This window comes from Tyto alba, unplaced genomic scaffold, assembly GCF_018691265.1.
Source record: "Tyto alba isolate M040663 unplaced genomic scaffold, T.alba_DEE_v4.0 Super-Scaffold_11, whole genome shotgun sequence".
In the NCBI taxonomy this organism is placed as follows: Eukaryota; Metazoa; Chordata; class Aves; order Strigiformes; family Tytonidae; genus Tyto; species Tyto alba.
In genome coordinates this window covers 12,533,274-12,547,393 of record NW_024881273.1, presented here as the reverse complement: position 1 = coordinate 12,547,393, position 14,120 = coordinate 12,533,274, and the positions used below count along the sequence as shown (strand labels likewise).

At 45.7% G+C, this 14,120-nt stretch overlaps 1 protein-coding gene across 19 annotated transcripts in view; it reads right to left on the bottom strand.

Moving 5' to 3' along the window:
- Positions 1-14,120, bottom strand: part of EXD3 (exonuclease 3'-5' domain containing 3) — a 293,160-nt gene that overhangs the window by 141,782 nt on the left and 137,258 nt on the right. For all 19 annotated transcript variants that reach the window (XM_033003026.2, XM_042786593.1, XM_042786594.1 and 16 more), the window contains 7 exons: positions 12,549-12,715; positions 7,959-8,097; positions 7,399-7,612; positions 6,560-6,669; positions 5,222-5,432; positions 3,931-4,097; positions 1,334-1,504 (listed from right to left, as the gene is read on the bottom strand). In XM_033003026.2, the coding sequence (XP_032858917.1) occupies positions 1,334-1,504; positions 3,931-4,097; positions 5,222-5,432; positions 6,560-6,669; positions 7,399-7,612; positions 7,959-8,097; positions 12,549-12,715 (1,179 nt within the window). The remainder of the gene's footprint in view (positions 1-1,333; positions 1,505-3,930; positions 4,098-5,221; positions 5,433-6,559; positions 6,670-7,398; positions 7,613-7,958; positions 8,098-12,548; positions 12,716-14,120) is intronic.

Below are 14,120 nucleotides of genomic sequence, written 5' to 3'. Positions count from 1 at the left end.
CTGTGTTGGGACAACACTCAAACTGCCTACCTTGTATTCAGTGACCAGGATCCAAACCTTTCTCCTGGCCTTTGCAATAAAATTTACAAGTTTTCAGGTGTAGGGTGATCAACATTCACCTTCTAATAAATCAGAACTAGTCAGATATAAAGAAGGGTGGGAGGAGTCTATTTTTATCTTTGATTATCCAAGCACAGATCAAAGGCTCTGCAATACAGTAACACTCCAAGGGCTTTTGATAGTGAAAGGATGTTTGTCCGGTCACCATAGAGAAAGCAATGTAAAACATCCTGTCCATAGCACGATAAGGTATCAGGATGAGAAGCGGAGACGGGGCTCTGGGGGGGAAGCAGTGAGAACTAGTTTGTTTAAATGACTTGTGCAAGTTTGGCAGAGACGAGATATTAATTATTTCTGCAGAAGTTAGAGCCTGCCCAGGATTCAGGCCAAGCAGACATCTGAAGAGGAAACATCCTGTGCACCAGGCCGGGTGATCGGTGCACATTTGATAGCAACACACTGTGTGGGCTGTATATCTCCATTTCTGGCATAGTAGAAATATGTCTGAAATGAAGAAACATGTGTCTCTCCTCCGAGGGTCAAAGTTGTTATGGGAGTTCCGATCAACGTTCATTGTCCTCATGTATGTTAGAGACCTTTCCTTTCCCAAATATTTCACTGGAAGTTGTGGCTGATCACCTTTAAGTCATCTCATAAGGTGGTAGCCTGTTAGGACATTATATGGCAATTTATTATGGAAATTTTCCCTTTCATATTGAACAACCATCTTTTGATAATGGTTCTGCTCAATTGACACAGGCACAAGGCAAGCAAATACCTTCTCTGTAAGCCCAAACTGGAGTCCATTAGAAACCTAAGTGAATTTTGAGTTCCTTTCTCTGATTTTTGTCTTGTTGCAAACGCTCCACCGTCTCCCCATCAAAGACACTTGAGACTGCAGGTCACATCTTTATATGCTGCTTGTGTTCTTCTAATGACTTGAAACATCCCAGCTGTCAATAACATAAACATACAGACACAAACCAGATTTGGGATCACAGCACTCTGCTCACCTCCCCTCTCCTGGAAATGGAGAATCAAGCCAACACACTACTGTCGTGACTAGCTAATTTAACGAGCTGCCATGTGGCACAGCCTCTCGGACTGAACCAGAGGACTGGGTCTCAGCTCAGGCAGAGGAGGAAGCACACGCTGGGCAGCTCCTGCCAAGCCACTGCCTGTCTGGCGTGAGTGACTAACCAGTGCAGTAACACAGTAAGCAGCAGGCCTTCTCCAGGGAGCACAGAGACACACACACATGCACGCGACTAACCTCTGCAGCTTTCCTATGGTCATCGTCGTTCTCCAGCATCCGGACATCTACACCCAGGCAGCGAAGATAGCGCCCGAGGCCTTGCAGCATGTTATCGCAGACCACGCTGAACTCCTTTGAGGAGATGGGAGCAGGGGGACATGAAGTCTCCTTTTTGGATCCTTTGCATTGCTACAGAAAGGCAAGAGAGCCGTGAGCAGCAGAACAGAAGGCTGATTTCCACTACATCTGTGTTTTGCCTCCCTGCATTCATCTGGCATGGCAAACCCAACCGTTTACCTATACTACAATTTCCCCCATGCTCTGCAACACCTCTAGTTCCTCCTTCATGTCCTTTCTATACCATCCACCTACCACTTGGGCAGGTGGCAGCACAGAATGGGGCTAATTCTGAATTAGCCATTCACTCACTGGCCAGCTGGCCACCCAAACTGGAGATCTGCAGCCTTTCCCTGCAGAAATGCCAACCTGGCCTTCTACGCTCTACACAGACACTCATTTTCATGAAGTCACAGAAACACGTCTTCAGGACTGCTATTCCCCTATCAAATTAGACTGCAATTAATATACATGTGCCAAAGTTACAATTTGGGAAGGGGATCTGACTTACAAAGGGAGAAACAGGTAGACAAAGCAACCACGTCAACTTTGTTATCTTCGGAAGTTTAAAAATAGGCAGTGCCTGAATTCTGTTTATTTTGTTTCAAATGTCTGCTGCTGGGGGAGTTCCTGCAGTTTGAGACTTTGTTGTTGGGAGGCTCCCAGAAATACAATAGCTAAATTCATGGAGAAGGGAAGCTATTAGGGAACCTCCAGTGTTCAGCTTTTGCCTCCAGGAACTTGAATCAGCTGGGATGACTGAAGGACACAGCCACCACTGCTGCAGGGCGACACTGCCTTTGGAACCAGAGTTACTGCAGCATTGCCAATTAGCTCTGCAGGAGTTGACTCAGGCCTGGAAATGCTGTGGCACACCATGCGGATACACCTGGGCTGAGCACTGAACTAGCTCAGATCTGAGAGCTCAACCTGTGTGATGATGCACCTCCCAGAAGCTGGTACAGGCACTCAAAGCTCTGCAGCACTGGGTGGACTGGACTGTCACCAGCTCCTGCAGGGACCTCAGTGGATGCAGCTGTGCCCTGAGGTATCAGTGCTGTGATAACAGACCAAGCTGACCCTTAGATGCCAAGGTAGTTGGAAGACTCCAACCCTGTGATACTGCTTCTGATCAAACAGATGTAAAGGAGCAGCAGCTGTCCTCTTAGCTAATGTTTATTCAATGACCAGCAGTGTCATATGTAGCTTTTTTCTCACGTTTCATGTCAGCAGAGAGCAAAAAGCTTGTAAAGGAGAACAGTGTCATTAGCCCCATTTCAGACAGTGGACCAGGAAACACTGGGAAAGAGAGCTTGGAGTCATGCAGGATGCAGTCAGGAGAAGTCTGCTTTTTTGAGTCCCAGTCCAGGTTTTACCAACTACCTTGCAGTTAATGAATCTGACTGTACAGAACACAAAGATGACCTGTGAGTTCACAAGGTAATTCAAGCCTGAAGTACTTACTTTTCCCATCTCTGCAGCAGCCAGCCAGATCTGTTGTAACATACAATATTCCCATGAACACAGAGTGCTTAGGAAACTACTGAGCAGCTTTGTGCTGCCTGACTAAGACTAATGGCATACCATACATTTACCCACTCTCGATAAGGAGGATCCTGAAAAGGTGGCTATAATCAATAGCATCTCAGTCCAAGCATGGAAGGTAGTATTGACTTCAGAAGCTAAATACACATTTGAGATACTCAGAAGGATACACAGATACAGTGAGTCTTCTCAGTTAATAAATAAAACTGTTTTTTCTGCTAATGTTTTCACAGGTGCATAAACAACTGGATGATTGCATTTTAAAAGTAAAACTTGATTACTGAAAGGGACCAGTCACGTTTCAAGATATTTAAGCAGAGTCACACAGCTCCGAGTTATGGCCAGTGGAGCTTTAAGGCTCTGCCACAACATTGCAGGGGGAGGCCAGTCATGGAGTATGTGGTGGTGGGCAGGGAGACAGAGACAAGCCATCACCACAAAGACTTTTTGGAGGGATTGTTTGTTTTTAACTTTGCAGACTTCTACTCCAGACACAATAAAGTATACATTCCCAATGTGACACCAAAGTGTAGAAGCACCGTTAAAAGCAAAAGTAAGGAAGTCAGAATTTTGAAACCTCATTGATGCAACACCTAGGCCACAGAATTCAAACCCACACCACAGAGAAAATGTGGAAGGAACATTTCTGCCAGCAAAGTTAGCTGAATTCTGCCACACATATCTGTGTTTATTCTGCCACACAGAGACCACACCAACATTTTGTGAAGACAAATGTACCTAAAATTGCAGGAAAAGATGAACCAAAGCACGCAAAGCAGAAAGCACATCTTACCAGTAAAGGGGAGGAGCGAGGAAGATGTTTGCTGCAATAGTCCTGAGAACAGACTACAAACAGGCATGCCATGCATACCTAAAAGTATGACTGAGACAAGGCAACATATGATTTGCAGGGGTCTTGAGCAACATGCAGCTCTTTGAAGATGTTTACAAACCTGTCCAGAAGGTGATGGTACTTCTTGTTTATTCAGCTGCTTCTTTGCCCTGGATTTTATGATTGGTTTTCCCACCAGACTCTCAGACAGGTCTGAACTCAGACCAAAGCTCTCTGGATCCTTACAGAGTTTCTCGTAGATCTCCAGCAAACAGTACGCATCTGAAGCTGAAAATAAGGGAACATGAGCCTCAGCTGGTTTCATTCAAAAGTAAAACAGAGGCTTCCCTGATGCAAGGAAGAGCCTTTACTTTTGTAAACACCACTGAATGCAAACAACCCGTGAAGCTCCAACTCACTAATGTCATACCCTGCATTCTTCTACCGAATCAGTAAGCCCCATAACCTAACACATGGTCACAAAGAGTTTCGGCAGAGGGGCTCAAAAAGCGACAGGCCCTCTGCTACCTCTGACTGTAGCGCAATGCAAATTGCGGTGCGCCTGTTCAAACCGCCATGGGAGATAGCTTCAGCCAACCCATTTTACTCTCCATTGTTACTGAGCAGCGGCTTGCCCACAGTTCATTACCGCATCTCAGCTATGGGGAAGTAACTTCCCCATTAGATGCAACATCTTAAAAAGTAATAACCGAGTTGCTTGCATTCACCTGCCCACACGCACTGCCATGTGGCTTCTGCTCCTTGCAACGGGAACTGTCTAAGTCTCCAAGCCAGTTTTACAAGTCCTAGTGATTAACTTTTGTGGGAACTGTGTCAGCTTCAAGCATAGTAGAATTTAACAAAGGGCTGGTTTGCTTCAGTAGACTGTCCTTTGATGCCCCAGGAAAAGATTCAGACTCAGACTTCTGACTCTGGGTTAATCAGCAATAAACCCCATTGGTCCCTCCACAGGGATGATTCTGTGTTGCAGTTTCTGACACCATGTCTACGCATTTTTAACCCTACCCTAACAAGCACTTCACTATGACAAATGAACACAGCACTTGTTTCCCAGAAAGGCTGTGAAATGAGGCAGAAGGAAGTGGACTTTCTTCCTTTCAGTTACCAAGAGGAGTTTCCAACTGAGGTGATGTTTCATCAGACAAAATCTGCAAAGCACAGGAACTCTTTCAGAAGGGAAATAATGAATCGCTGGACAGTTTAAACTTCAACCATTACAGTCATGTCCGCTAAAGGACAAACATAACATATGCTGGCTTCTCTGAACAGGAACTAATCTGCAAAGCCATTTTCTTTGTTTGCTACTGAACAGTTTTCCTCGTGACAGAGAACAGGCAAACACAGCCTGTAATAGAGTCTGCAGCACCTTGCCATTGAGTCAGTGACCAGACCTGCATAGAGGATCTGTTCCTCCCGGAGAGGCCGTTTCTCCCAGTTAGACAGCTGCTCTGTTTTATCTAGAGGCTTCCCCAGCACATGTTGCACCAAGAGGCTGAGTCCTTTCTCTGGCTGCTTGAACTCTCTATCATCATAGCTCTGCTCTGGGGACAGTACATTGACCTTCCGGCCACCCTTCTTCCAGTCAATGGAGCTCTTTTGCAGCTGATGGAAAGAAAAAGACATAAAACACATGGTTATAAAACAGCTTCTACACCTCCTATTCCAGTGGGTGGGGCCATGCAGCAACCCTATCATTTTTATCTCTTGCCTGGCATATTGAATCCCGTTGTCTCAGACAAGGGCTGGGATGGCATTAGATATATACGGCGTCTGGTTATTTGTTTAACAAACACACTTGCTGGAAAGAAATCTGTTTCATAGCCAGGGAAGGAACAAAAGTGCATTGTTGTACAGCATTGCATCAGAGCAGTGGGGCTGCGACTGTGAATTCTTGGAGGTTTGCAGGTTGCTCAGCCAGGCTGTTGGGCACCAACTCAGTAAAAGACAGCAGCAGTGGTTCAGCACCTTTCTCCTCCTAGCTCCAGTGAGAAGAGGTATTCCCGTAACACAGCGGGCAAAGGCCTTTCTGCAGTTGCTGTTTCTCAGATTAAAATGAGGCAATAGCTGATGGCAGGTACTTCAGACCCTGAAGTACTTCCCAGGTTAAGCTATCAGTCCCAAAGACCTGGGTTCATGCCAATCCACAGCCTTAAGCACACTCTAAATTTCATCCATCAAAATGGGTGTCCTTAACATTTCTGCAGACTGCTCAAAACTCCTGTGTACAAACTCAGAGACAGCTCTACTTCAGCTGAACAGGAATTCCTGTGCTGAATCCACCAGCAGCCCTTCTACAAACATTACACGTTCTCTACAAATCATTAACTCCATAATATCTGCTTCAATACTACATGATCTTGGAACATCAGAATTTCTACAGGAATTTACTCTTACTGAGTTCAAGTATGACTTGTGCTCAGAAACTTCGTCCGAGATGAATGGAGCTACATCTCCATTTCAATTTCTTTTTCATATCTTTTATGAAGGCCATGAAAAAAGTTATTAGCATATCAAGCTCTAACTTTTTAGTTGATGAAAACTAAATGCTTCTGTCTTTCTTTACAGAATCACATTACCCTCAAAACCACAAGCAGAAAGGGCTATTTACTCATCTAGCCATCTCCTTGCCAATATGGGATACAAAAAGACAGTGCTGTGGATTCATGACAGTTATCTCTGAGCACACAGAGGAGACGCAATTTTCCATATCTTCATGGGTTCACCCTTACTTGTTTGTCTACTGTGAGTAGGTCCACCACACCTTGCGCCTGCTTATTTGTGTCTTTCAAAGCAGACCATGTGGCTGCAAGGCTGCTAAGGTCTCCAGACATCCCATAACCTGGAAAAAAAAAAGTCCAAATCACACAGGTAGAAAAACTCAAATCACGGCTAACAGACCATAACTTTTTCTAGTTCAGAGGCAAAATGCTGACAATATATGTATAAACATTGGCGGAAAGACTGTTCAGATAGGGAACAAGGCAGACTCCTGTCTCTCCCGTTTCTAAGAGATACCCCTGCAAGATCAAGATTGAGAGAGAAGTGGTGGATGAAAAATGCTGAGTTAAAATCAAATTACTTAACATTTGCTAGGTCAGTGAAAGGCAGTTATGAATTTGCCCTTGAACTCCAGGTTTAAAAATTCCTGTCAAAAGCCTCCAATCAGAATCTAAAACCAGGTACGGGAAGCCAGAGAGCTCTGGTGTCCAGCACGGCGGCGTTGGGACAGGGCCAGCAAATCCAGAAAGCTCTGGATGGCAGAATCCCCGTGGCCACTGGAGGTTGGGTTCAGGCTGGGGTCAGTATGTGGCTAAGACCATGTGGCTAAGTCCGAGGGGGAAGGCTAAATCAGAAATCTTGGGTCTGACCTGAAATGGGGAGATGTTTATATCATTCCCAGTTGCACTGGTCACCCTGCTTCCTGGCATGGCAGTCTGTGAATACCCTGGGCTACAAAAGCTCCTTCTGTGGTAAGTGGATTTAGTGAACGACAACCCCAAGAACATCTCGGAATTACACAAAATAACCTGTGTAAATACCCAAGGTGGGGAGAAGAGATGCATATTACCCAGTTTAGTAATGGCTGCATCCGAATAGAGAATCTGGATGAAGTGGGGAAGTTTGTCCTTTTCACCCTCCGTCTCGGCTTGCTCAAGGAGCCGTGGCAAGTCAAGCAGGAACACCTCATCCTTCAGAGCAATTTGAAGAAGGGAGACACGGGGCTTCCCGACCATGCCGAATGAAGGCCTCCACTCCATGTCAATGCCAACAACCTGCCCAGGCTGCAACACAGAAAAAAGCCTTCTTCACTTGGAGACTGTCTACGCTTGAAAGTGGACTGGACAGTCCCTGTCCAGAACACAAGCGTTTCCTTTCCAACAACTGCATCTCTCTGGCAGTGTGCAAACTGCTACGGAGACAACTTGCACAATACACGAGTTACCCCCTGACCTTTCCTGGCACAGCAATTCCCAACATGTTCCCCAAATCAGACTAGAGGGAGCAGCTGTTCTTGACTTGGGGAGGGAGACATTTGATGGCAGTGGCCCACATACAACCCTGCATACCAGCCTGCTATGGAGTTTCTGCTCCTTGACCCTGCCAAGTAAATACCAGAGTAACACTCACCCGCAGCACCTTTTCCCAGCACTGCAGTGTCTCTTCCCAGGTCTGCAGGAAGTGAATATTTGCCCGTGGAATAGGAAGCTGGTAATAGTCTTTCTTCTTATTCTCTTCATAATTATCTGCTTTTGCAGCCTCTTCTACCCTGCACAGAATCAGATGCAACAGCTTTAAGCCATGCAATGAGAGGAAATCCTGGATTGGAGAATCATCAGGAAGTTTTAAGCCCCTTATTTCACCCTGGCCCTCTATTTCCCCATGCCACTCAAGTCCTTCTCTCGCCCTCTCTTTCCTTACTTTCTCTGTAATCTCAACCTCTTTCATCTTGACTCATCCTCTCTTTCTATTCCTATCACAGACATGGCACTGTATCTGAGACCTCACCAAGCACATGCACTGTACGCACTGCAGAGAACATCCAAACAACCAAACTTGCTGGAGTCAGAATCCCAAGCCCTGGGCTCAATGCTCAGTTCTCTTTCCCAGAACTGATGCAACTTGGATGACAATGTTGGGCAGCTGTTTCCACGTTCAGAGATAACACATTTTAGATTTACTGCTTTTTGCCCTCGAGGTTAACATGGAAGTCTGCTAGCTCCCACGGTGTAATACATAACAGAGATGTCAGCTCTGACCAGTACTGCGTCCAAACAGGAGCTTCACGCTTCCCCACATCATAAACTGGCTCAGAAAGAGACTCTCAGATTGCTCCATGACAAGATCAGTACCAGCTGGAAATGGGTGAATCTGCCTCATCATTTTATAGTGCAATGGCTTGGGAAGGCTTCATGGACCTCCCTGATGCTATCCAGTTTCTTCTCCTCCATCCCCTTCCCTGTAAAATGTCCACATAGGTTGCACCGTTTGTCCTACATTGCAGAGGGGTGAAAGGAGAAAAGTTCAGAAACAAAGTTTCAAAACCTTCCATATATTTAGGGGAAGACAACCAGCTGAACCCACAGACTGAGTGCCTTGCTTGTGCTACTCCCTCCATTTGGGTTTCAGATGGCACCAGAGAAATTCTGTATCCACATATTAATACCCTGGGAACACTGGAAGATGCAGAAATGAGCTAACTGATTTCCTACGACAGGATCTTACACAGCACATTTTCTTTTAAAAATGCAGCAGAGTCTCTTGAAATGGCCTTGTAACTGGAAGGTCAGCATATTGCTGTGGTGTCTCAGCCAGATGATGCAATCAGAGGAAAGAAACTAATAAAAAATATCCAGCTATTTTGGACATATCACAAATTTCTGGACAGTCTCTTTCCCATAGAGACTTGAAATGGTTTATTATTTGAGCAACTATTTACTAACCTTATGTTTAGGGGACTGGGTGACTAATTCTGTAGCATAGCAGCTTTCACTGTACAAACACTCTTTACCATGGGTTTGTGTGCATGGGGAAGTCAATATTTGTGTAAAATATTTAATGAAGGTGTGCAGTCTCAGGTCTCCAGGAATATTCTCACCTGCAGATTTCAGGAGCTGCATATAGTGTGACCAGTGGCAGAGATGATATCATTTATATGCTAGTACCACCTTGTTCTCTACACTGTGAACACCCTCTCTGGGAACCTGCTGCTTTGTTAGCTCAATAAATAAGGCAGACAGACTGTTTTATTAGGTTCCACGGCTCTGCTGATTTTATAGCAGCTACTGCAGCAGGTATCATGACTGAATGAATAAACTGAGGCACAAAGGGTTTTACTCATCTGTCACAATGGCAGAGCACATCCTAATCGGCATGCCTTCACTCCACCCATACACAATACAAGATTCTCAGAGCAGAGAGATGTAGTGATGATTTTTATCTTTCTAGATGCACAGAGTCTGTGGCTAAGTCACACTCCTGTTAACCACCCCTTTGTGTTCTGAGGGATCACACCTCATGCAAAAACCTTCTGGCTCCCAAGTGGCAGCTGGTGCAGCTTCAGGAGGGAGGAGGAGGGCACCTCCAGAAATACATCAGAGCTAAGCAGGTGCATGTCCCAGACAGACAAGTTTCCTGTGCTCCAAGAAAGCCATGTACCATCTGGAGAGGTGGGCCTTTGCAGATAGTGTTTTGAGAGTGATTATATCTGTGTCATATTTCCTGAGGTTCTACAGGGTTTAAACATGAACCAGTGCAAATCTGCACAAGGAGGAAGATCAGATCCATGAAGCTCAGCACAGGAACTGTTCAAGGCCATCTATGAGACACTCCCAAGATCATCAGCTTTAAAAAATAATAGTACACCGTGTTCTCAGTCACCTTCTACATAATTCAAGTTAGTTCAATCTATGTACATTTTTTAGTTATGAAAGCTGCAGTTTTTACATAATCACCTCTTCCAGGAGATAGAAGTTTGCTGTAATGTTAAAGCTTCAAGGGCTATGTTTGCAGGATCCTAAGGATATGGGCTATCAGCTTGCACAGAGTTGTAAATAGTTACCTCTTGGGAGTGGTCAAGATTTTCCCACAAACTTTCCACTAATCTCACCTGGCTTCTGAACTAGAAACACCAATCTCCATGCTAAAAAAAACCCAACACATTTCACCAGTGATGGTAAGAGAGAGACATCAAGCAAGTGGTGCCAAGTCCAGTCAAGCACAACACCCTGGAATAAGGTGACTGATGTGTACAACAGAAGAGTTCTATCACTGCTTCCTCTCTTCTGTTTTTGACAAAAGCCTTGACTCTACCTGGAAACATGCTATTGCTCCTTGAATGACAGCTAGGCTTTAAGCTATGCTGCACTCCAACCACACAGCCCAAAGCTCTCCTGCATTTGCATTCAGCATTCAGGGCTAAGTCCTCTTCTGTGCACAGAATCCAACTTGATGAATTCCTGCACATGAGGGAGTGGAGAAAACGATGCGTGATTGTAGAAGGCCAGCAAGGTGACTGTGTAATTACGCTGAACCCAAGGACTGTGGTAGCCTGCAGCCTTGCAGGAATTTGGCTCATGAACACATATGGGCACAGAGGCTACCAGGCTGTGTGTTGATGGGACTACCAGCCAGACCTCACCCAGATCTTCTGTGCAGTCCTGGGTGAGATCCTAACAGGACACTCATGCAGTATCATCTGCAAGCTTTGCAGTTCCTCAAGACTTGCATTAGCCTGCATGTGTGCAGGCCTTTCTGTAGGAAAAAAAAAATGTTCAGAAAAGGGTGCCAAACATGGCTATCTCTGAATAACTTGCTTAAACAGCTCATGGACAGAGTCACTGAAGCATGGCAGATACACTATCACTCACACAAGTATAAAAGTGAACTACTGGAGCGCAGCAAAACATTTGCATTGAGTCATTTTTTTCAAATACAGCCTTTCTTCCTCCATACAGCATCGCTGAGCAGCTGCCTGGGATATTGTTGCATGAGGAAGGTGACGTTGGGACATTTTCTCGAAGAGACACAGCACAGAATACCCAGATCCAGAACTACAAAGCCCAGGTGCTCCTCCAGATCTAGCGTGCTGTGGGGATCAGACAGCTCCTAAGAGTTTAGGTGACTACATGTGTCATCCAAAATGCAGAGCCTCTTTTCAGCTTCCCTCACTTTGTCTATACACAGCATAGAACACGGCCACCCTCGTCCCTCCATCCTTCTCCTCTGCTCCTCCCACACCAGCAGGTTCACAGAGATCCCTGACTGGGGCGGTTTGCACAGTTCCGTGAACTTGAAATCAAGGAGTTGTAAGAACCCTTCTTAATGTAAGGATTTTTCAATTCTTTTTGTTATACCTCTGCCCTTGTACTCTTGTTTCAAGTCATGCAACAGGATAAAGCTCCCATTGGGGAAGGAACTGTGGCTACAGCAGGCTAATCTGCTGCATACAACATTGGGGTCCCAAAGCAGGAGAGGATCCACAGCACTGCGTTATTAGGATTGCATTAGAGGAAGAAAAGGGGACAGAAACTAATTAGAGGGCTAAAGCCTTCTTAAGCTCACTTGGTAAACTTGTGCTGGAGGGTCTGGTTTTAGTCTGGTTTTATCCCCAATTCCATTAATGTGACTCTTCTCGGATCTGACCCCAAATATCAAAAATTCCCATTACTTCTGAGAGCTTTGGATGAGGCAAAAATTACAGACAGGAATGAAAAATGGCTTATGAGATGTTAAGGGAGGAAGAAAATAAATACAATTAGAAAAATTTAAGGAACTTTAAAATTATTTTGTTGGCCATGAGTCTCCTAAAAGGCATTAAACCAGATTGCAGTACAGTGGGGGATGCAGAGTATATAGAAAACTTTGACAGACATGTCATCAACTCAGTAAAACAGGCACATATTCATTTCCTACCCACGTAATTTTGTTTTAGCTGTTGATCTGGCAGAGGGAGTCTGAAGACCCCTCTGCAGCATGAACCAATCTCATACAGCTTCTAAGTACTCAGGTGTGAGTTTAAAATGTACCTTTCACAGACATTTCCAGGCTTATGAAAAGAAAATGCAGTACATACACAGCCAAGATGTGATCTGAGTAAATGGAGGAAGTTTTGCAAAATTATCTCCCCAAGGATGCATTACGGCAGATTATTTTAGGTAAATATGCAGTCTTTGTATGATAAGTAATCTACATTGAAAAGGGATGAAACAGAGTATTTACCTCTCTTGGATCTGAAGCTTCTGAAGCTCATCAGCCACTCCATAAGGTAGCATCTCCTTGGGCAAATTGAAGTGTTGTGCCCATCTTGCTGCGGTGTTTAAATCACAGTGACTGATTAGCAACTGTACCAGGTGCCCTTGAAGCCATCGATTCTCTCCAACTGTGCTCTGAAAGGGGAATCAAGGGTGAAGGAAGCCTGTCAGTGCAATTTCCATCATGAGTGTTTCTATGCCCTCTCAGGAGACAGCATCCCGCAGGGCATCCTGGACCAGTGCAGAAGGGAACAAGAAACCCCCCACTGCAGGAGTGGTTTTGTTCAGACCCAGTTAGTGCTGCACTTCACCAAGAGATGAAGAGCACAGACTTTAACTGAGAGCTCAGCAGGGTGCTTGGGTCCCTTTGACAGCACAGCTATTTGTTCAGGGAATACCACTTTGCAGGTGCAGCACAGAGAAACAAGGGTAAAACAATACCATTTAGCCTGACTGATGACTAGCATATTATTTGCTCAGATACTGATTATATCAAGCAGAATCAGAACCACGGGCTGACCAGATGGAAAAGGTCTTTTGGGCTCATTAGGCAGGTAATTATGGCAGGGGTCAGAGTTTGGATGGTTTTAGTCCCATTCAGTACCCGTACACAGCCTTGAAGTGATGTTGTGATTTGAAGCCCTAGGCGAGGCAATAGCATGGCTTAGTCTCTCCCCAGATAAGACAGTAGCATGGGGTCTCCTCCAGCCTTGTGAGCATTTGCATGGGTAATTAGGATTGCCAGTCACACGTAGGTTACAGGTAGGACACATTAGCAAAGCTTTCCTGAGCGCAGACTTTGGTGTTCACAGCGAGGAAAAGGCTCACTCATCAGCTACAGTCCGTCTGCACGCGCCAGTGTGAAAACAGGGGCACCAGGTCCCTCCTCCAGCAGCGTGCAACAGCACACTGTGCGGACAGACATTCTGTGCAACCAGCACGGGCCCAGCAAGCACTGCAGGTGCGATCCAGGGTGTCAGCGGTGCCACCCTGCACTGGAAATAGGTTGTACGAAATGTACTCTGAAAGTCCTACTTTATCCCCACTGACCATAAGAGGAACCCGGAGCGGTCGCTCCAGCTGTGAAGCAGTAAAGTTGGGTACAAGAAATTCCTCCCTTTGTGTCTGTTTGAGGCCTCTGTGGATGCGACAACTGGATTGTTGCTTCGGCCATACGAACAAACACAACGATCTCGAGTGTCGCTGTAGCAGCCTGCGTTACATGCACCTGCAAACAGGGAGGGCAGTTGAGGATGTTCCCCAGTCCCAGCTGGTTTCTGGTGGAAGCAAACGTGCACCCGTGCCTCAGCACACTGCAGAACCTGGGGGCACAAGCACAAACTCACAATTGCCCGTGGTTTAATCCCAAATACCCAGCTGTGAGCTCGAGTGGCTGGTGCATGGCACGCTGCTCCCTGGGCACGAGGGAACAGCTATGGGCAAGGGGCAGGGCAGGCAAACAGGGCCCATAACAGTCTCCACTGTGACAGCAGGATTCCCCAAAGCTCTTTTGTCTTGTTCACCCTCTTGGCGGATGCAG